This window comes from Alligator mississippiensis, chromosome 6 (assembly GCF_030867095.1).
Source record: "Alligator mississippiensis isolate rAllMis1 chromosome 6, rAllMis1, whole genome shotgun sequence".
NCBI classification, from domain to species: Eukaryota; Metazoa; Chordata; order Crocodylia; family Alligatoridae; genus Alligator; species Alligator mississippiensis.
Genome location: NC_081829.1, coordinates 19,350,246 through 19,373,587, shown reverse-complemented (window position 1 = coordinate 19,373,587; position 23,342 = coordinate 19,350,246). Strand labels below are relative to the sequence as shown.

At 47.1% G+C, this 23,342-nt stretch overlaps 2 protein-coding genes across 4 annotated transcripts in view; both read right to left on the bottom strand.

The window, feature by feature from the left end:
* Positions 1-1,601: 1,601 nt before the first annotated feature.
* Positions 1,602-8,225, bottom strand: BLOC1S2 (biogenesis of lysosomal organelles complex 1 subunit 2). The gene is made up of 5 exons (XM_059729685.1): positions 8,118-8,225; positions 6,435-6,551; positions 4,382-4,501; positions 3,610-3,714; positions 1,602-2,255 (listed from the first exon to the last, which is right to left on the bottom strand). The coding sequence occupies exons 1-5, from the start codon at positions 8,167-8,169 to the stop codon at positions 2,224-2,226; spliced, it is 426 nt and encodes a 141-aa protein (XP_059585668.1). The 5' UTR covers positions 8,170-8,225; the 3' UTR covers positions 1,602-2,223.
* Positions 8,226-10,019: 1,794 nt separating this feature from the next.
* LOC102562948 (broad substrate specificity ATP-binding cassette transporter ABCG2) overlaps positions 10,020-23,342 on the bottom strand; it is a 43,456-nt gene continuing 30,133 nt past the window's right edge. For all 3 annotated transcript variants that reach the window (XM_019499426.2, XM_014605043.3, XM_019499427.2), the window contains 8 exons: positions 20,954-21,219; positions 19,667-19,749; positions 19,158-19,247; positions 18,100-18,224; positions 17,116-17,270; positions 16,172-16,261; positions 15,229-15,347; positions 10,020-13,389 (listed from right to left, as the gene is read on the bottom strand). In XM_019499426.2, the coding sequence (XP_019354971.1) occupies positions 13,242-13,389; positions 15,229-15,347; positions 16,172-16,261; positions 17,116-17,270; positions 18,100-18,224; positions 19,158-19,247; positions 19,667-19,749; positions 20,954-21,219 (1,076 nt within the window). In that variant the 3' untranslated portion in view covers positions 10,020-13,241. The remainder of the gene's footprint in view (positions 13,390-15,228; positions 15,348-16,171; positions 16,262-17,115; positions 17,271-18,099; positions 18,225-19,157; positions 19,248-19,666; positions 19,750-20,953; positions 21,220-23,342) is intronic.

Genomic DNA, 23,342 nt, shown 5'->3' with positions numbered 1-23,342 from the left:
GCAGAACCCCCAATGTGGTGTGTGGGGGGGGGCAGCGGAGATTGCCCCCACCAGCAGGAGTGGTGAGTCTGGGGCTTTTCCCATTTTTTTTTTCCTTAAAGGGCTGGAGCTGACCCAGGCAGAGCACCCATGGGGGAGCTGGGGGAGAGGTCATGTGGCTCGTGCAGAGCCACCCACGCAGCATGGGGCAGTGGGGATCGCCCACCCCCCCCACCACCTCGCAGCACCCAGTGAGTCAGAACTTTTTTTTTTCCAAAAACCGGGAAGCTGGGACAGGCAGGGCAGCCATTGCCGGACTGCGGGGGGATGGGCCTGGCTGATTCAGAGATTTGGCAGCCGCTGAACCTCCAAATCAGATTTGACCGAATTGATTTGGGACAGTGATTCAAATCACCAAATCAAATCACTGTCCCCCGAATTGGTCAAATTCTAATCCAAAGCGAATACTAGCTACTTCGCACGGGCCTATTGACCATCCCGTCATAGCCGCAACCCCTCAGGATGTTGGCCAGTGGGGTGTACTTCTCCTGCTTGTGATCCTGGGCCTCATTGAAAGCTTGACACTTGAAGGGGATAGTGAACTTCATAATCAGGATTTTCTTGGCCTCCTCATAGGTGATGAGGATATCGGGGTGCATCTGGCTCTCTCAGCCTGAGATGCTGCAGTTCAGGGAGATCTCCCCCACTGCGGCCAGGATGGCCTTCACCAGGCAGTTCTGGACAGTGTTGTGGTGGAGCTGCCAGGCTCTGGCATGAGGCCTGGAGCTGCACAGCACATGGGGAAGGGTCTCTATCGCGTAGCTAAATCAGCAGCACCTCGTCCCAGCGGCCGAAGCAGACAGCCCCATTCAGAGGCAGACAGTTGAGGCAGGCGCGGTGGAGGAAACGCCAGTTCATGAAGCGGGCACGAAGTGGTTGCTGGAGTCTCACTTCGAGGTGATGTTAAAGACCTTGCCCTGGGTGGGTTCGACCCTCAGGTCACTGTGACCTTTGTCCAAGACAGGCTGAGAAGCTGATCTTAACCAATGACCATTACGTTCACTACTGGAATCCAGTTTAGGAGCTCACGTGTAAAGGAAAGAGATCTGGTTACAAGAAAGTCCTATTCTTTAACTTCCTCCCATCTCCTATTGTTTGCACAGTTACTTTTTCCTCTCTGGCCGATTTATACACATAGTGGAACAATCTAGACTACCAGCAACCGTGATCAGTGGTACTCCTCTCGAGGGAACTCCTTGCAGGAAGTGCAAGAATTACTGCAACAAGCTGTTGCACTGAAATTACACTGTAGGGTGGAGATGGGCAGATAGAGAAAGAAACCAACTAAAACAGCTGATCAGCCAGGTGGGAGGGCAATTGAGTTACTTTGCATCCCTAACTGGGAGTTGTCCAAATTAAAGTCCTTTGAGACAAATGCACATGCATCTAAAACCTCTTGATTATCAAGACCAAATGTCAAAGTATACTTATCTTGTCCAGTGATCCTTAGGTATGCAGTAACTTTTACCAGATAATTGTGTATTCTCTATTGTTTTAAAAAGCATGAAAGTTTAACAAAACAGATGAGGAAACATGCTATAGACATTTACTGAGGAAAAAAGTACAACATATCTAAGTTTTATTGTAAAGCCACTGTAAACATTCTCTCCACAGCAAAAGGTGATCTGGATAAAGAACAAACTTAAGAGTTTCCAAAACTGCACTCACAACTCTGAAAACCAAGGACTTTAGATAATTACAGACACAATATTTCCAAGACATTTGCCTCAAGGTGAGGAGGAAGCAACACACTTTAGAGAAAGGTCAGGTCCTGCAGCTGTAGAGAAGTCTTCATGGGTTACAGAGATTTTTTTTGTACAAGGCAGTATGCCATATGATGCTCAGGAAGTCAAATGCAATAGTACATCAGCACGCAAGAGCTCAGTGCTGATTTCAGCTTTCTATTACAGCTCAGTAACACAGGCAGTAAAAGCACATTTGTGAGAGAAGGGAAAGTTTTCTAGTTTTAGAAGGGATTAACAAAGCAAAATTTCAGTAGATATCTGGACTAGTAATCAACTCCTCAGGTAAGACAATCCCCAAGTACACTGTTCTTCCAGAAGTAAGTGCTTCTGTGCCTTGTACAGCTTAAACCTCAGGAATATGACAGGTCACTCTGGCCCACAAACCTGCTTCTCAAAAAAAAATCTTGTATTTAGGAAGTCTTTTTTTTTTTTGTAGGTTTCATCGTTTCTCCAATTTTTTGTACTTTGCTTCTGCAGAAGAAAATCAGAATATCAGTTACCACTGAGACAAAAAACCCCCCCCAATCCTAACCCCGCTTTGATTTCAAAGTAACAGGAGGGACTCAGGGCAGTTTTTCAAAAGGCATTTTAGGCACTTCTAGTTGCTGATAATATGTTTAAAAGTCCCCACATTTACCTGGATTACCTAAATCCTATTTGCTTCAATGAAACTTAGGTAACCAGTGGAATTTTAAAAGCACCCATTATCTTTGAAAATCTAGTCCTAAGTGCCTTCCATGATTGTAATAAGTTGCATTAAAATAGTGTCCACACTACTGTCAACTTCTACATAAAGTAACTTCTAGAGGTGCGCTGATATATCAGTTCATATCAGATCGGCACTGATAAAAAGAAAATTGACATTATCAGCAATTGGCTTTTTTTGGTCAGTGAAGCCAATGTCACCAATAAATGCTGTGTGCATGCACTCAGACAGGATTGCGGCCTGGCAGGTTGGAGAGCAATGTCTGACCTGAAAGTCTGTTGAGGGGGGGAGAGGTATGGGGGAGGGAAGGGGTGTAGATTGAGGCCCCCAGGATGGGGACAGGTTAGCTCTCCATTGCTATATGCACCCCCAAGGGAGGCATGGGGGGGCATGTGCCCCCTGGATTTGTGTGCAGGGCAAGGGTGGGCTGCCTGCTGCAGGCACAGTGGGCTTCAATGTGCAGGCTGGTTGTGCCAACCTCTCCCCGGCAGGGGGGCTGGGCCAGGGATGTGCTCGAGGTGGGTGGGGGTGAGGCAGGCAGCAGTGGCGTTGCAAGGGGGGCTACAGCCACTCCAAAATTCACCGTAACCACCCTGTAGCCCCCTTGGGGCGCACGCAGCAGCGGAGAGCCGCCCCCCACCCCGATGAGCTGCCCACAGCTCCATCCCACATGCTGTCCTGGTTGGGCAGCACCTGCTCCTGGCCCACTCCCTCCCTTTCTGTGGGGCCCTGATCTACCACCCCCCATGCCCTTTCCCTTTCCCCTCTCACCCCCGTCACTTACCAGCTAGATGCTGCTCTTCAAGCTGCTGGGCTGCATATCAGTTATCAGACTGGTACTGGCTGATATGGCTAGTTATCAATCAGCCATCAGTATTGGCCAAAAAAAAATCTTTATTGGTGCACCCCTAGTAACTTCTAACTTATCCAAGTTATAACACGCTTCTTGCTAGTCTTAAAAAAGTGCTACAATCCAAATTCCTTAAAGCAGAATAACCCTGTATTACATTTTCAATGTAGGCTACTCATCCCCTTGAAGGAAATTACTCTTAGCTTGTGACAAGCACACTGTATATTAGGCCACCCTGCTCAATAGTCACAGCACAGGAAAATAGTTACCAAGTCTTTTTGAATATGCATCCAACTTATAGGCTGCCTGCTCAAGAGCTGCCACTTGTTCCTCAATGAGGTTGATCTGTTCCAGATATGGCTGAAGAGCAGCATCTTAGAAAAAGGAAGAAAGCCATATCCATCAACTCTTATTAGTTCACCAACAAAAATTATCTCAAACCTGACAAGAGTTTTTCAGGATATTCTTTGGACAGAATATTTTAAAAAGGCAACCAAAAAAAATCAAAGAAACAAGTACGAAGTTAAAAAATAAGACTATAATAAAAAAATGCTCATAAACTCACCACCAATGGAAAGACAATGGGAATAAATACAAAAATCATGCCCTCTTCTTATCAATTAACAGTTCATTGAAATGTCATTAACCTCCACCTCATTGATGACACAGAAATATATTATTGTACCCCACATGCAAATGACGATGCTCGGGGACCAAGCTTAAGGGCATGAATTAACTCATTATCCAGTTTGCCCAAGACCAGAGAAGGATCCTAAAGCAAAGGTGAAAATATAATCCAAGTTTCCTAACTCCTGTTTTGCTTACCATAAAGCCATCCTTCCTCTCCCATAGAAAAGCAAAGGGATGAATATCAATTCTATTCAGAGTGCTCCTTTCTTTAGCAACACAAAATATAACACATTATGGATTGCAAATCCATTCTGGAGGCCTGTAAAACTCTACAGATCTCCTCTCCTTAGAAGTGTCGTTTACTACATAACACAACTTTTACTATACTCCTTTCCAATTTGTTTAACTTACATTTTTGGTTTAAGTCTTTCAAGTTCCGACTAATGTTTATAGCAATATCTTTCATTTCCAGGTATTTCAAACTGGTCAATTTGTTCATGTTTTCCAGGAGTTTGTAGTCTTCACTTGTGGCTTTAAGAAAAGAAAATATTTACAGCTTTATTCAAAGCCCAAGCAGTGTGGATACAATGGGCAACTTATTTAGATTTCAAGATGAGAGCAGTACAAAACTAAGAACAGCTTAGCCATTAATAACACCCCTCGCAGAATGCACTCTGGAAAAAGTATTTTGAGAACTGGAATTTCCAAACAGATTGAAAAATAAACATGGCACATTCAGCAAGAAATACAGACCTTCTAGTTACACTCATTTCAACAGTATCTATTGTTCTAGAGATAGCTGCTTCAGAGGCCTTGAACATGAAAGCTGATCTGCATGAATGAGCACTCTGGTCTAACTATAGATGTTTAAATGAAAGCGGTGGTGATATGTGCGTCCATGCAATAGCTTGTAAAGTTAAGGCTTAAGACATCAGACTACTCATTGCGCTGTGTTTTGGAAGGGAAAAAAAACCAAAAACAAATCCTAGAGTCAGAACTTCTTTATTAACTTTTATATCTTTCACATCGCACAGATGCTTCAATTCCTCAAAGTATCATTAAAAAATGAGAGAGAGAGAGAAAATTAATTCTGGTACTAGGGATATGCAAGTTCAAATGCCTGTTTTATCAGGGACTTCCTATGTATCATAGTACTTAGGGTCGGAAGGAACCTAAACAGATCACCAGGTCGGATCCCCTGCCCCAGGCAGGAACGGGTGCTGGGGTCATATCACCCCAGCCAAATATCTGTCCACCCTCCTCTTGAAGGCCCCCGAAGTAGGAGAGAGTACCACCTCACGTGGGAGCCCATTCCACAGCCTGGCAGCCCTAACTGTAAAGTAATGCCTCCTGATGTTCAGCCTGAACCTTCTCCCTAACAATTTGTGGCTGTTATTCCTAGTAACCCTGGGTGGTGCCCGAGGGAACAGAGCCTCCCCTAATTCCTGCTGGTCCCCCCTGGTGAGTTTGTAAACAGCCACCAGATCCCCTCTCAGCCTTCTCTTGTGGAGGCTGAATAGGTTCAGGCCCTTTAGCCTCTCTTCGTAGGGCCTGCCCTGCTGCCCCTTGACCATGTGAGTGGCCCTCCTCTGGACCCTCTCAATGTTGTCCACATCCCTCCTGAAGTGCAGCACCCAGAACTGGACGCAGTACTTTAACTGTGGGCTGACTAATGCCTCAGAGAGGGGAAGGATCACCTCCCTGGACCTGTTTGTGATGCATCTGTAGATGCACGACAAGGTGCAGTTAGCCTTACTGACCGCTTCCTCGCATTGGCAGCTCATGTTCATCCTGGATGAACCCTGAGCAATGTGGGTTGCCTGTGACCCACAATCCTGAGCAAATCACTTTACAAAAAGATCTGTGACCCTGAGCAAATCACTTAGGCCCAGGTCTTCAAAGGTATTTCAACATGAATTAGGTACCTAATTATTAAGTTTCTCTGCGTGTTTGCTCCTACCTGCAAAGTGAGAATAACTGAATGTCTCTACCTCCGACTGATATGAGGAGGACAAATACATTAGCTTGTGAGTGCTCAGATATGACAGTAATGGGAACATTAGAAGTATCCAAGAGTCATACAAACATGGTTAAGGCTTTGCTGATTCAGGGCTATATACAGTAAGTTAGGACAGAGGCATTTTCAAAACTTGCCCACCTTGGACATAGCTGCCAACAACATACCACAGTGGCTGTTTGCAATTTGGCAATGTTAACATAAAGACAACAAAGGTTTTAAGAGATCAAAAAACTAAGCTGCATTGGGTTGCTAGTTCTGTACTGAAGAACCATTTGAAAGATTGGCACAACTGTTTGGAGCCCTCATTAGCTTTGCTAAAATCAGATGTTCCATTATCTCAACCTACGTGGGTACCACTTTGGCAAACTAAACAGCAGATATTGTTTTTTAAACAGTTTTGCTCAAAGCTAGTAAAATGTCTGTCAGCTTCACAGTTGGCCTTACCTGTCAGTTCACCTGTTAAATACGTGGCCATTTTGCTGAACATATCCTTACAAAGCTCATTGATATCTGCTTCTGCTGGTTCCTTAGCCTCTTCTGCCGTCTCAATGGCAGGATCCTCTAATCAAGATACAGAGAGGGCAGAGGTAGTGGAAAGTAAATAGCGGAACACATACAAGGCAAAGACAATACAGATCTTTTTTGCAGTGTTTGCCTTTAGCATATGGTGTACGTTGCAGACTAAAAGAGCATTAATCCCATACCCTTATCTGTAAAACTGTCTGAAGGTGAAGTTAAATAGATTGGGCTTTTCAGTTACCCTTCAGCTTACAAAGAGAAAAGTAACTCTACTTCCAGCATAAAGAGGACCCAACAGCAACATGGAGAAAGGGATCTTTCAATGTGATTTTTCCTACTGGTTATAATCAAGCTCTGTGCTATCTTTTTTATCCTTAGTCACAGATGATTGAGAACTCATCTTCCCTTCCTCCTCCCCTGAAGGCACTGCTAATCCTCCAGTGCTTGTTTGCTGAATTTCCTCTCCCCTCCCTTAAACCCCTTAACAAGCTTCTCCTGCTAAAAGTGGTTTTTACCTGGGGTTTTCACCCAATAATCTCTCCATCCTTTCCTTTAGTGGAGCCTCACCTTTGCTTGCTTTTTCCTTTGCATGGCTTGACCCCTGGAAATGCCTGAACTTTAATTAATTAATTAAATTTAATTAATTAATTAGTTAATTTATTCTTTCAAGGAAAAATGTCCATATCCTGAGTCAAATCAGCCAAATCAATTACAAATCTGCGAGTCATTCAAGAACCACATGTGGCTTTGCTACCAGCCAGCATCCCCCACCTCCGCCTGGGGCTTCAGATGCTTCCAAATCCTTTGGCGAGCATCCTACATGCCTGGGGTTTGGATGCCCCCGTGTTTCGCTTACCCTCAGCCGGAGGAGCAAGCTACAGAGAAGTCTCCCATTCCCACAAAGTCGGCGTAGAGCCGAGATCTTCCCACTGGAAGTGAAAGCGGGAGGCCAGCTATGCCTTACGACCCTGTACTCTTGTGGGTACCCTGCAAGTGGGTTTTCCCCTGCCACTAGGAAAAGCACCCTGGTGGTCTTGGTATTTCCCCTGACATGTGATTCATACATCAGCTGGGGCGGCTCACAGCAAGAGCACAGAGTAACTTGCGCAGCGGGAGAGCGACAAGAGAAAAGGGAGCGACAAGAGAACCAGCGGGCAAGGGCGACAGGCACCGCGCTCGCGGGGAGGCTGCTTTCTACAGAAAGCAAGGGCGAGGCCGCAGCACGTCTAGCTGGGGCGCCCGACGCCGGTGTTATGCTGTGGGCGCTCTCCCACCCTCCCGGGCTTTGCTGTCTGGGGCAGGGAGGAAACTCCCCGCCCACCTTCCCGCTACGTCTCCGGGCTCCGCTTTTATGCAAGGCAGGAGCGACACCCCCTGGGCAGCCTGGTCCGGGCTCGGGGTCCCGCGGTCCCAGGAGCAGGACGCGGCCGGGCCCGGCGGGGCGGGGCGGGGCTGTGCTAGGAGGCCGGGCCGGGCCGGGCCGCGGTGCGCGCGGGGCGGTGCGAATGCGGCTGCCGGACGCGACGCGACACGCCCCCCGAGGCCCTGGTCCGCCTGGGAGCGGTCCTGGCCCTCGCGCTCGGCCCGAGACAGGGCCGCCCCGCTTACGTTTGCCAGCGGAGGCGCGGAGCTCGGGCGGCCCCTCGGCTGCGGCTGCCATGCCAGCGGCCCCCGATCCCCGCCGCTTCCGCCCGCCCCAGCGGCGCGCCCCGACCTGCCCCCACCGCGCATGCGCGGCCCCTGGTACTTGAGCCGAGGGGCGGGGCGAGTGGAGCCCCGCCCAGCTGCTGCAGAGTGGGCCAGAGGCGCGGGGAGCCCGTTGGGGGCGCGCGGCTCAGTTCGCTGTCAGGGGTCCGGGGACCAATCCGGGGAGGGGGCGGGGCCGGGCCCCCGGGGACCAATCCGGGGAGGGGGCGGGGCCGGCCCCCCGGGAAACTCACCACGGTAGGAGGCCAGGAATGGAACTTGGTTCAAAGAAGGAAGTGGACCGTGTCGTGGCAGACAGCTCCCCCGGGGCTATGAAGCATCGCAGTCAGAGATACCAGTTCAGGCTTGGGACATCTTTAAACCGAAGTGGGAGGATAGGTAGGTACATGGCCAGCTCTCAAGCGGCTGCCTGCAGTAAGCACTAGTACAGCACGTGGCCACCAGGTGGCAGGGAAGCCAGATTGCATTGAAGTGCTCCACCAAGATGAAATGGTCTGTGGGAGTGGGTATGTGACCAGTACATCAGTATCATTCACACCCCATTATAATGAGTCACTTGCATGGGTAAGGCGGTATGTCCAGCGTCCACTTCACTTTTACACCAGTATGAAACTGGAGATAGGCCTGTTGAAAGTCTCTAGGTTTGGGTCATTAGGGAGAGCAACAAGGGTGATGTCATGGTGGGGGTCTGCTATAGACCATCAGACGGGGAGGATGAGGTGGATGAGGTTTTCTTCAAATAGTTGGCAGAAGTTTCCCAATCATAGGCCCTGGTTGTCAGGTGGGGGACTTCAAAATCGCCCTGTCACCTGGCAAGGCAATACAGCAGTGGACAGGCAGCCCAGGAAATTTTTGGAGAGAGAGATGGGGACAACATCCAGGTGCAAGTGTTGGGGAGGCCAACTAGAGGCTGTGCTCTTCTTGACCTGCTGCTCACAAACAGGGAAGAACTGGTGGGGAATGTAGTAATGCATGGCAACTAAGGCAGCAGCAATCGTGAGATAAAGATGATGAGGTGACTGGCTCTGTGGATGCAGGGAGAGCAGTGGAAGTGGCATACCTTGACTTTAGCAAGGCTTTTGAGACCATTTTCACAAGGAAGCTACGGAAGGCACCCCACATGCCCTGCCACAATAATTAAAACTAAAGTTTAAATGTGTATGCTACATAAAAGAAACATAAGAGATGAACATTGACAGAGATAGCAATAGGAATTAGTATGAGATGGGGTGGGAAGGGGGTACTGAAGCATAAATACAGGGCCTGCGAGACCTGTCTCTCATTGTGACTTTTGGGAGAATAAATAGCATACTGTGTCGCTACCAAAGGTGGTGGAAGGCCGGGGCTAGCGGGGCTTAGCCCCCCAAACTTTTCACAATGGCCTGCAACAGCAGCAGCACCACAGTGCTGCCGCCGCACAGTGTCCAGTGCCACTCAGCATGCAGCCACACCTCCACTGCCACAAACAGCACCAGTGCGTGCTGGCCCTGCCACAGCCCTGTGGGAGGGAAGAGCGGGGGTCAGGCAGGGCTCAGTCCCCACCCAAATAATATTTTCCCTCACTGTTTATGGTCTCTACCTGTCAAGGGCAAGATTCACTTAGTTGGGCTGATCATTAATCAGAACAACTGGTATAATATCTGAGGACAATCTGAGCTTTTGCCACTAGATTTGAGGTATTTTTTTCTCTGTTGCCTCTGGAAGATTCCTTACTAGCATTGGCCTTTCAGAACACATTGATCCCAGCAGTTTATATATCAAAAGTGACAGCAACAAGATACCACCCAAGAAAACACTCCACACTCTCAGAACACCACATCTATGTATTGCTGTAGAGGAACTATTGGATAATATCAACTTACACAAGCACAGAATTACATCCATTTATTGTTAAACAATGAAAAAATTTCCCATTCTTATATTTTAAGCTCTACAAAATACTCCCCTTAGGACTGCAAGCCTACCTTGTGAGAAGCACTGCAGTAATGGACTATTAGTCTGTAATTGGTCATCAGCACCTAACTGATCTTCTATATCGGGGGCTGGTGAGTCCTATGCAGATGTTCTTTACTTTGTGATAGTGAGAACTGATTTTGCTCTGGGTAAAGGCTCTGATGTTGTGATGCCACTAGAAGTGCAATCTGTGCTGTGCCAGATTTGCAAAGTGAGAAAATTCCAAATGTGTTTTTAAACCTCAAGTCCTGAAGTCTCTCACAAAACAAGAATGTGTCCTGGCTTCACACTGATTCAGTAGGCATAATTCAAAACCCATGATGCCAGCACAGAAAACAGCTGTTACTTAGGAGTGATGGCCTTTAGTGGGCACATCTAGATGAGTGCTCATGTGTGGTTTGCAGTGCCACAGACCCATTTGCTGCACTGATCCTGGTGTCAAAAAACCCACACCAGAAAAAAGCAGGGTGGTGCATGTGGCAGCAGCAAGCACTATGTAAAACTGGACCTGGCTGGTCATAGCCATGCTCTAGCTGCCGGCCAGGCTCCACATGCCCTGATCACCACTGCTGGACCTCAGGGATGCCCCCACAACCCCAGGTAAAGCTGCTGGGACCAGGCCAAGCGCTTGCCCCAACTTCCCGCTTGCCTGAGCGTGCATGCAAGGGCGTTCCCCAGGGACAATCAGTAGCAGCACAAATACGCATTTGTCCCCGGGGAATGTATGTTCCTGCTTGTGGGGACATGCCCTATAAGGATTATTTGCCTGTCACATGCAATGCAGCAGTTTACAAAATGAAACTTGTTTCACATTGATTCATCAGCTTAATTCATTTTCATGAGAGAGTTCAGATACTGACCACAGAATAATGAACAGGGTCCAAGTTTTCCGTTTCCCACAGGAAAAACATGGATTTTCCCTTTGAAAGGAGAAAAGCAGGCCCGTTTGAAGCAGGCCCGTTTTGCAAACAGCTCTCTGCAGGATGGATGGGTCTGGCCTACAAGAGCTACTAGCAAAAGGGCAGGAAACCCTAAGCCCTGTCCAGATGGAGGCAGGGGTGGAGCCTGAGAATATGAGTCAGCCTGGGCTGGCTCGGACTCAGTGTCCCTCCTGAGGTCTTTAGGGTAAGTAGAGCTTTGGGGGCTGGGACCTGGGGGCAGGGAGGTAGCTGTGGGTCCCCTCCAACAGGGCTGGGGAAGGTCCTGTGGGTTGGGGAGGATCATGCTACTGGGGGGGGGGGGCCTGGGGCCTGCTGGGAGAGCTGGCAGGACAGAGGTGCATGGGCGGTGATCACACTGGCCTGCACTGAGGGCCAAGGCCAGGACAGGTGCGGGCTGCCTTGTCCCTGACCATGGCCCGTCCCACTGTGGCTTGTCCCCACTCAGCTTGGGCTGAGGATGAGGGCACTGCCCAGCTGGGGTGGTGGTGGTGGCTCATGTGGGAGGGAGGGTTTGCCCTTGGGGCAGGGCTGGGGGCGCTGCCCAGGGCAAGCGTTAGCTATTCCTTGCTCCTGCAACAGCTGCCCACCATGCTGCCATGCCACACCCACCGGCCTGCAGCAGCAAGCTGCTGGCGGCTCTGCCAGGGCTAGCGCTGGAAGTGGCGGCTGTGGGCACGCTGCACAGCAGGGCGCAGGGAGGGAAGAAGTGGTGCAGCCAGCCCACATGCCACCCTGCTCAGCCTGGCTCCTGCCAGCCTCTCCAGACTGCAGCCCCTGTATTCCCAGCTGCCAGATGGGATGGGACCTGCTGGTGGGAGCCACAGCCACACAGGCAGCCACTGCACTGCAATCTGGCCCTGCGCCCACATCAGCCCCAGGATACGTGGCCCCAGCCTAGGGGGAGGCTCCTCGTCCCAGAAACCACTCCATGGGGAGTATGATGGACCAGAATGGGAGGGGTGGAGGTGGCAGCAGGGGATGCAGAGATGGACAAGAGGGGGATTGGGGTAGCTGCGGGGGTCGGGGATACTCTGTGTAGAACCAGCCACCAGAGCTGGGTCTTGAGTTCCCTTTACCCGCCTAGAGTAGCCTGTGCAAGGGGAGGCTGGCCTGGAAGGGAAGGGGCTTGCCCGGAAGGGAAGGGGCTTGCCCAGCTAGAAACAGGTCTAGCCCGCTTCCTGAGCCCCAGTCAAGGTCTTCCCAGAAAGGACATGGGGACAAGTAACATTGGGGTCTGGGCACAGGCACAGGGAGCAGAACAGCAGGGTTGACTCTGCTCAGAGCCACAAAGCAGCAGGAAGGACAGCTGCAGTTAGACTCATGTCCTGGTGCAGAGAGGAGCAAGTCAGGGGCAGACGGGGGCTACAGGTCAGGAGTGAGGGGCACGGGCATAGGCAGGGGCAGGACATTGGCATATCAGTCCTGCTCAGTGCCACAAAGCAGTGGTAGGGACAGCTGCAGCTGGACCCACATCCTGGTGAGTGAAGGGAGCAGGAGGAGCTTTGATTTTCCATGATTAAAAAAATAAATAAATTTAGAATTAATTTTATTATAATGATTGAGGCAGTGGTAGGCTTCCAAATTGCTTTAAAATGGTAAATATATCAATAAAACATTATGTTCAGCAAATCCCTATATATAGATAGTGGCATTTCATTTTAAACTGTGGAAAAACATGGATTTGGGGTTTTTTTAATCAGAGGATTTTTGGGGTTTTGTTTTTAATCAAAGAATTTGTGATTTTTAAACAGAGAAAACCAGGATTCCTGATAATGAGGTACACAATATGCAGTATACAAAGTTATACATATGCAAGAGAACACAGTATTCTAAATGCTCCTTAAAAAAAACAACAGAGCCAACAATTCAACTACAGACAGTAATAAAACAGAATATTAACACATACAGTTGCATCATGGGGACCAGTCTCAAGAAAAACAGTGGCCTTGTTTAGCACTTAAGGCCTGATCTGATGCTTGCTGAAGTCACTGGGAATCTTCTGATCTGATGCCCATCTAGGCCCATTGAAATCTTAATGAGTATCAGTGACTACAGGTTCAGATCCCTTAAACTGACATGCTTTGCAAGTCAAAGTCCTGAGGTAAGTGGTAGATCAAGGTAATAGGTGAAGCTAGGTAAACTTCTTCATAAACCGGAGTTTTGCATAGGCTATCAGGAGGAAGATGGAAGTCATGCAGACCAGAGCCACAATGTTTCCCCACATAGCCCAGTTAGTGGGTGCAATTCCTTGGCTACACAGGTATGTTTCACCATAACACCTGCCAGGGGACATGGGACAGAAGTTAACATTTAACAGTAATAGCTGATATGTTCTGCCGTAGCTCTTCAGGTGCTTGACAAAAGGAAACCAATGTTGCACAGAGGTTAGACAGCTTCTCCAAACAGCAGTTCAACAGAGTGGAGTGATTATCACTGGACCTTCCACTTCCCATTTTCTCTAGCCTCTAGATTGCCCTTATCAGGGTTTCATCAGGTGTCATCCCAGTGCCACTTCCACCAACACATCGAAGGTCAAAGAGATTCAGGCATGCAACATATTATTTCAACTCTGATTTAGAACCCATTCCTATATGTCATGCCAAGATAACGTCTTTGTGCATGTGTAGACAAAATGGGGGCCCTAAATTGACTGTGGGTTTTTAAAAACACCACTTCAATTTAGGACCCCTTAAGCCCTCGTGTCATGCACACACCCAAATTTACCTGCCTCTCCAGCAGCAGGGAGGGGAGGGCAAGCTGCCAGCGGGTGGAGCAGTCCCTGGGCTGTGGGGAAGTGGCTTGGTGTTTCCCTCCGCAGCAGCAACAGCCCTGCCTAGGTGGCACCTGCCCGCAGGCACCTGGCTCAGGCTGTCCCGGGGGAAGCACTGGGGCCCTGCGTAGCTCAGGCAGGCAGGCAGACTCCAGGGTGGGGAAGAAAAAAAAAATATCTGGCTCACCACTTCTCTTGGGCAGAGCCTGTCTTCCCAGGCTGCTGCTAGGCTGCCTGCAGGGCTTCCTGCAGAGCCCTTGGGCCACACGGAGTTCAGTGCTTCACTCCGTGGCTATAGGGGCAGCAAATTAAAAAACTCCTTGGATTATGCCACCAAATTTCCTACAATGGCTGTAATGAATGCACAATACGCCTTTGATGTGCAAATACCGACACCATTACCGCTACCAATCCAGTAGCTGATACAAGAAAATATGATGGCTGGAGCAGTTCTCATGGGCACAAGATCTCCAATCATAACACTGGTCATTGAACGTGGTTCATTGTTAACCATAGGAATTAAGTTCAAAGTGTAATTTTTTTCTTTTCAAATGGTATGTATAAAATGCAAAAGCATTTAGCCTGCTCTGAAGTGTCATGCACACAACCCCCTTGTTTCATCTACACATGGCCAATATTCCTAAACCATCTCTGAGGGCTGGGCACCTTTCCACTTCTTAGATAAGCATGAGTATAAAACCTCCAAATGTTTCTCTGGCTGCTGATACTTTATAATGAGGGACTGGATCTCAACAGTATGTTAAACTGTCCTTTACAAAGACAAGCCTGGTCCAAGATACCCAAAACTGATTTCAGAGAAGAGAAGTAGTTATTTTTTTCCTGCTGTGCTATATTGGGGAGCTGTGATATCTCAGAATAAACTTCTAAAATCCAGGATGGTAGTTTATGCCATTTTCATAAAAATACTGGCTTACTGTGAGAAATCATAGAACTGTAGAACTTGAACTTGTAAGATCATTAAGTCCAGTCCCCTGCCATGGGCAGGAAGTTACTGGGCTCAGACAAGCTCAACAAGGCTCCAGCCTCCTCTTGAATACCTCCAAGGATGGTCACCTCTGCTGGGAGTGTGTTCCAGATTCTGGTGACCCTTACAGAAAAGAAATTCTTCCTTATATCTTATTTACCCTTTATAAGCTTATGTCCATTGGTCCTTGTCCTCCCATGAGGTGCCATCCTGAAGAGTTGCTCACCTAAATCTTGGTGTTCACCCCTGATGTACTTGTAGGCGGCTATCAACGCAGTGGCTCCAAAGTAATGGTCATGGGAACTTCCCCCCAGACAGTTCATTATTGTTTAAACAGGAAGCCAATGATAAGGTAAGACTTACATTTCTCCAAACTCCGAGGTATCTGGAGAACAAGCAGGGGTATCTCCTATGGATGTCGTAATATTTGAGCTATTCCCACTGCAGAAGTACAGGTCTCTAAACTCATTTACTTGCAGGGCCTGAGGAGAAAGTCAGACACCAAAATGTAGTAAAACAATGCAACACTGGTCTGAGACACTGGGACTAAACGTGAACATTTTGGCAAAAAACTATGATCTTTATATTTGCTTTCTCTTTACTTTGGCTCACTCTATCAGACAAAGATGTACCATTTATTTCTCAGCTATGTTCACTGGTTTAAATCCACTATAAGTAGTGTCCAAAAGATATGGACCTAGATTTTCAAGAAGGGGTAATGATTTTGCATGGCAGATGTGCAAACACCTTGAAGAGATCTTCGTATTAGAAAATGTTAAGCATCATCACTGTAAATATCAAGCTCCTTTCAGTGGTCCCAAGCTGAGTTCTTGAAAGTTAAGAAACTCCAAATCTCCGATTGCTTTGAAGCTCTTTGTCATGGCTTTCTGAGAAGTTACTCGATAGTCTTCAAGAAAGAGTTTGGTGTCTCAGTCTAGTGGTCAGAAACATGGCCAGCAGCTGGAATGAGATTCTGGAGACCCATGCTCTGCCACATAAGGTACTGAATTGCCCTCTTACCCACAGTGAAGGTTTATTTAGGACCTGGATAGGGGTGTGGCCTATTGATAGTCCACAGTATAGGATAACTCCTTCCCTTGCTGGTACCAACATATTTATTTTGTGGTCCAGTGGAGCAGTTCATTCTCTGGGAATGGAAGGAACTATTTTTTAAACTCTTTTAGAATTAATTTGTTTAAAACAGAATCCTAATTAGTAACTTTCAAAAGAATTGTATATGTCTTCTTCCAGAAGTGACTCCATTGGGCATCTTATCCCTTAAAGAATAACATTATTTTCTACTCACTGTCAGGCCATATCGGGGGATGCTGAAGTATTTGAGCCAGTTCAGCCATCCCATCACAGATGGGAGGTTCACTAAAAGGCCAGAAAAGATCTGAAACAGAAAGAAATGGACTGTAATGGAATGACACACATCACCTGCACACAAGAATGATGCTATACCAGTTTAACTAAAACGGCACATATCCCCTTCCCTCCCAAAGCACAGATGCAGTTATGCAGGTATAAACACACTTTATACTGCCTATGCACTTTATTCCAATGCAGAAATAAGCTATGCTGATATAAGGCACCTTTAGACGAGGATAACTGCATCCATAATAGGTATTGTACTGGAGTAACAGTTTTAAAGCAAACCACTTCTTTGTATACGAGTATGGACACACGGACACTTCACTACTGGGTAAAAACAGGGGTAGATGGGGGAGGGGGGTACAGTAGTATGGTCACAGCCCCCTTTGGCTGAGTGCCTTATGCACAGAGAGCTCTCCGAGCTCACCCACGTCAGCAATACTCCTGCCAGAGCTTGCAGGTGCTGTGAGCTCTGAGCTCACCGGCTGGTCAATGTGGAGTCTGCACAGAGCTCCTGCTTTCAAGCAGCTCTGGAGCCCAGCACACTACTACTATTCACCCCCCCTCCCCCCCCAACCACACACTTAGTAACAGGAGAAAAGAGGGGACAACAGCACTTAGCCCTGGACTCTGGAGATGTGTGAAAGTGTCACTGGTTTCAGAAGAGGGCTGAGGTGTATGGGCAGAGCCATCTGCATACCCAACAATGAGCGGTGTTGTCAGCACTAAGGGAACAGGCACTGCAGAAAGCCTGCCTACCCTAGGATTTGCTCTGGCCCAGTCTTAATCCTTGACTTCTCCTTGCAAATCCATCCAAACTCCTCCTTTAAATGGGTCCTCTTCCAGTACCAACAAAGCAGCATGCACAATACTTACAAGCATCAAGACAAAGCAAACTGTGATAAGCAGATTGGCAATGGCAACCACATCCATCCCAGCACTGATAGCCAGAGACATGGCTGTGGCTGTGTATGATACCAGCACCAGTGTCAGCATGAAGAAAAAGAACCGTCCTGCCACTGCCTGATAGCCTGTCAAAACAGCAAGACAGAGGGAGGTTCAGAGGATGCTTACGTCACAGAACCCACAGAAATGATCTCAGGTCCCTGCACAGGCCATGTGTCAGTGAGAGACAGGGTCCAGCACTGGTTGTAATGGAGTAGTAGGAGCTGAACAAAAGCTTCCTAACTGCTTCAAAAGTGAAACCTTATCAGTTTATGAATGAGATGACAATGTGCTGACCCATAATACTAGGGGACTGGACTCTCTGACCCAGGAGATCCTTTCTAGGCCTGTGTTCCTAAGGAAAAGCGGGACAGCCACAAGTTCAGAAGATAAGAAGCGAGTGAGCAGTGTAATGCTAACTTCCCCTTGTCTTCCTGCTGGTGCTGCCATTTCCCTAGCATGCCACCAGCTAGATTTCACCCCACAAATCTTTCCTAATTATCTGACTTAATTTAACATTTCATTCTATGCTTGGAGGCCTGAGACACTAAGATTCAGATCTTCTGCCATACATTAGATGACAAAGTATGATCTTGTTCCACCCTGTTCAAGTCACTGGAAAACTGTGAACACCCTTACTTTTGTAACAGCATCATCTTCACCCTCAGACTAAGTCACAAAAAGCAGGAGGATGTATCCATATTTTGTTGTAATTATGTTTCAGGGACTTGAGTAGAGACATATAGATGCCCAAGTCCATGAGTTTGCCTAATAGGTGGGACATTTCTTTCTACCATGTGTTTCATGTAGATACACAAATTAACCATGGGTGACTCAGATCTAAAACATCAATTGGTCTTAGACAGGACAATGCTCAAAAACAATGACAGGTTAAATGGCCATGTTGATTTTTACCAATCATCCAGTAGCTGATACAGGAAAATATGATGGCTGGTGCAGTTCTCATGGGCACAAGATCCCCAATCATCAAGGCAAGGAAGTATGCAGATACACGGTAATACCCACTGGTGTACTGATGGCTGTGATGACAGGAACACTGGTCATTGACTGTGGTTCATTGTTAACCATAGGAATTAAGTTCAGCAAAGTGTCATTTTTTTCTTTTCTAATTGTATGTATAAAATCAGGGTAATTAGAGTTTATTCCCAGCTCTGTGACTGGCTATCGAACACTAGGCAAGTTTCTTATTCCCTCTGTGACTTGGTTTCCCCAAACTGTAGAACTGGGGTAAGGATGGTGACCCTAATAGGGCTTTTATTAAAGCTTATAACATGCTTTGAGATCCATAAAGGAAAGACTATGGAGGTGTAAAGTATTAGCAGTCTGGAAAAGCACCAGTAGTAATGGAATGCTTTCACCAAGTGAAGTGATTAGTCTTGAAGACTATGCAGAGGAAAGGCTAAAGACACATTCTTACTGGAGTCAGCAGCTTCCTCAACTACCTCATAAAATCTGTTTTCAATGGGCTGTGTGACTGCCACTAGGTTGCCCACTCAGATACAACCCAGGTAGCAACTGAATCATTGCAGACCTTTGCCTCCTCACTCCACTTTGTAAAGTGGATTAGTTTCAGTAGTGGGATGCCTGGGTCACCACTAACCGTAACTACAGCACATGCTGACAGTCATTGAAAACGGGTACAACATAATCTTAAACAAGCTCTTCTCTCTCCTGTGGTCAGTTAAGATAGACTCTGACTAAGTCTCCTTTGTACCAGAGCAGCAATGCAAATTTACTTTAATGCAATCACTAAAGGGGACAACAACTGGGGATGAAATCTTGGAAAGTGACTGTACTGTTTCTATGAAGCACTGGCACGGCAGCCCTGAAGACAAAGTTGTGTCCCCTACTGCTCGAACACCTACAGCCTGGGCAAAAGCCTAGCCAGCATTCCTCATGCTGCCTCCCGCACACCTGGTGAAGACACTCTTGCAGAAAGGCTTTTGACTTACACAAACAATTTCTTGTCTCTGATGAACAGCTCAATTGCTGAAACGCTGGAAAAGCACTGGTTTGTGGTTACAAAAAACAAGGATCCAACCCTGAAATGCAAATTAAGAGTAAAAAATAAGGCACAGACTAAAGTCTAAAATCCCCTGCACCAGAAAACTCATGCAGCAGCCAGAGTTGTCATGGGCCTATTTGATAAGCATCCTCCTGTTAGGACAGGGGACATTTCCTTGACACAAGATGCATCACATATTTACCTGCTGGGTCTTAACTGGGTAAAGCAATGTCTGCCTTTTATGGGATCTTTCATATTCTGATTGTAAAAGTGTCTGGCCTGAAGGACAGCTGCGCATTCAGGAACTCCAGCAGCGCATACAACTGCTGGCTGCAATATGGAATTCCAAGTCCCGTGCACCCTTCATGGAGCAGAATGTAGCCCCGAATCCTCCCCGCTGCTGAAACACAGCAGCAACTGACCAGGAAATAAACAAGACCTGGTTTCCAAGGTTACCGATTCTGAATGCCACTTCGATTCAGCTTTACTCCGAAAAAGATGGCACCCACTATCAAGGCTAGTATAAGGGTCACTGCGATCTGGGAGAGGAAAGAGAAAAAAGGGATCATTTATATGGATGAGCAGGGACAGGTAGCCAAAGACAGCACAAAGAGCACAAGGTACAGAGCCAAAGAAAGCACGTGCATCATGTGTCTTTAATGCTGAGAATGGGGTCCGAAGTTCACTACTGACTTGGATGTTTTGAGATGGTATCTAAATACAAACAGAACCCTAGGCCAAATTCTCTATCTGCTGACCCTTTTGCAACCCTCAAAGGCACTGCCACATGTTGCTCCAAAGACCAGGAGAGACAAAGCAAGAATGTGCCCCCAAATACTAGCTCTTCTTGAACAGAGCAGAGAGAACTAATAGACAGCAGGACTGACAACCAGCACAGGTGGCCAGCTAGGGTGACAAATTGTAGAAGGCAGACAAAAGCAGTGCTCTGGGTGAACAGGCAGTGGGCATGCTCAGTTGAGCCCAGGCTTATGCCTAGGGCAGCAAAAATCCTTGCATATCCCGAATCCATTGCACTACACCCAGAGTGGAATACAGGCTTAGCCAGTTGTCCCAGACATTCTTCCCTGTACCATTAATAGCCATTCCATGGAACTGAGGTTGGGATTTTCAAAGGCTCTGCAGCAGTTAGGCATCCATTGAATTTTAATTCTCAACTCCTTTTGGCCTCTGGAAAATGCCAGGCCTGTGTTGACTGGGATGTGATAAATATCAGTAAATAGGAGGGCATATGCAGTCTTTCAGTTCTGTAGCACTGAACAGACTGAAGGTGTCCTTTTAGAAGGCTGCCTAGTGAGCCATAAGGAATTCCACTGCCTAGGATCATGGCCTCAGAACTCCTTGGAGATCCCAGAGGTATTTTTGAAAGAAGAGTCTCCTGTCTTGTCTCTGCTGGATGGGAATCCACATATTGCTCATTTGTTGAAGGTTAAATCCTGCCTTCTGTCACAGCCCTGAACAAGGGGCACTGTTTAATGTGTTTTACCCCAGCTGAAGCAATTCTACTTCAGAGGCACCCCAGTGAGCATCTGCATTCCCCTTACTTGGGTGGAGAGTTTTTGTTGGTTACCAACCACTCAGTCCACCAGACAGTCCAGCTAGACCTGTGGTTTCATATCAGTCACCAAATAAAGTAGCAATGATTTCTGGACCTCAGCAGGATCAAACCAGCGATCTGGAGATCCCACAGTAAGAAGCCCTATGCTTTTAATTCCAGTTTCTTACCTGTGCAACAGATGCCTGAGGATTCCTGATGAGATTCTTCAGGGAACGCTTGGAGACCCAACACAGCTGGGTGAAGAATCCATTTGCATACGTGATCTGGTTCACTTGCCTCAACTTCCTCTTCTTATTCCCCAGGCTAAGCTCCACTTTCTCCAGCATATCCCTCATGTTGCAGTACAGGCTGGAGTTCAGATACTCCTGGTGCAGTGTGTCCACCACAGTCCTGTCCACATTTTCTTCTGCTTCTCCATTTTCACCATTTATCCCTGAAGGAATGCATCCAAGACAGGGCTTGTTATGGCCTGTCCAATTTCCCTTAATAAACAAGGCATCACCGGATGTTACCAGACCCTGAGTTGGCCAAGGCCATGAGGGTACAAACTATGTGAGGTCAGATAATTACAGGATAGTTAAATTTGGGGATCAAAATGCCTAACTTTAATAATTAGGAAAAAACATTATAATGGAACTAAAGAAGAAAGAACATAACAGGCAGGTTTAAAACATCTTGGCTAAGTACAGACAGTCAAAAAGCCCAAGGCTGAATTGATTCAATCTTCGTAGAGTTAGTTTAAACTGTGTAGGTTGAACCAATAAGGAAGTGAACAGACATTCACTTTTGATTCTGGAAATGCAGCCACATGCAAAGGGGGTTTGCAGGGGAGGTGCAAAACATCCTGGGATGACTGAGAATTAACTTGGAGCCGGAGGGAATTTGGGACAGAAGTTCAATAAACCGATTTAACCCAAATCAGTTAAGTCTGATACTACATCCATCCAGGTTTACCTTAAACTGGTTTTGGCCATTTTGAAAGCAGTTTATGTGCACTGAACTTCTGTTGCATTACAGATTTGAACCAGTTTCCAATCGCTTATACCAGTTTGTGTGTAATTTCTGTCCCTAGCCCTTGTCTCTTAACACTTTAATTTCACCCTTGGTTAGAGCTTACTTTACAGCCTACAGCTGGTTCCAGTGGTACACAGGAATTTTAATTATCTCTGCAATTAATTCATTGTTTTCAGAGGTTTTGGCTTCACTGTTACCCTCTGCAGGTTCTCTCTGTTTCAGGCTTTTCCGTTGCAGTCCCCATGTGAGAGACTCTTTTTGTTTTTACTTTACCTGTAGGCTTTTGTGGACTTAAGCAGGCTGATAGGCACTTAACATACACACTTGCAGGCACTCACAGGTACACGTGTATTCCAGCTCCCTAGTTTATATACCCCCACTCCTCAGCTTTTAGAAAGAGTTGGCATTCTTAGGAAAGGAGTTTTTCCTAGAGCCATCTGGAGGGCAGAGCGCAACTAGTCAGGCTATACCCAGCCCCTCTGCAATCCAACCATTAACCTTTCCCTGCCAGATCAAAACCCACCTAAAGAAACACTTTCAACATATAATATCCAAACAAACAACACAACCACATAGGCAGATGTAGAAAAAAATAAAACAGGGCTTTATTTTAACCTCAGCACACTCCTGTGCATGCCCAGAAGAGGCAGTGTGTTAGTTGCACCCAGCTTCTGCTTTCTTAATGCCTGTAGAGACCGGGTGCTTTAGTGAAGCTTTTTGGCACCTTTATCCAATAGCTGATTGAATCAGCTTTAGTTAAAAGTGCCAAAAAGCCCTGCTGAAATGCCTGATCTATCCAAACGCTGTGGAGCTGGGCCAAAGCAATGTGTTGCTACTTCTGGTAAAGTGCATTTTTTCCCCCTACTTCTGTCAGTGCCCTCAGCGGTCACACTGGATTTGTCCATACTGCAACCTTAAACCTGAGGGCATGGACAGATGAAACCTTTACACCTGGGTATAAGCATTACATCAGCATAACCTTGTGTATCTCTACCATGTCTTCTATCAGTGTAAAAGCTAACAGGAAGACTATACAAATCACTAAATTAAAGTAATTTTACCTCATCCAGTGAAAAATTACTCTTGACAGACTCAGCTCGACTGGAGAAAGCTGCACTGCCTCAGGTTTTGGCTATGTACATCCATCGCAGGGTAGGTGTGTGTCTATCCACCCCCCGTATAGCCATGAAGACAAGGTAACTTGGCTGTTTAACTGAAGTTAGCAGCCCAGGTTCAAGCCTAAAGAGGACCCTTAGATTGAGCTCAAGCAGGCAGCCTAAGTTAAAACTCAGGTTACACTGTCTTCCTTGCAATTCTAACATAGGTTAGTTAACCTAAGTTAAGAACTCCCTGTGTCCCCCTTTTTGTAGTACAGACTGACTGTGGCAGTGAAATCTCACCAATGTAATTCCAGGCCACAAAAACCTCTTGACATGTTTAGCTGAACTGGCTTTGGGATCAATAGATTTTGCTCCAGGTTCCATGGCTAGGGACAAACACTACACATAAACCGGTTTAAGTGATCAGAAACTGGTTTAAACC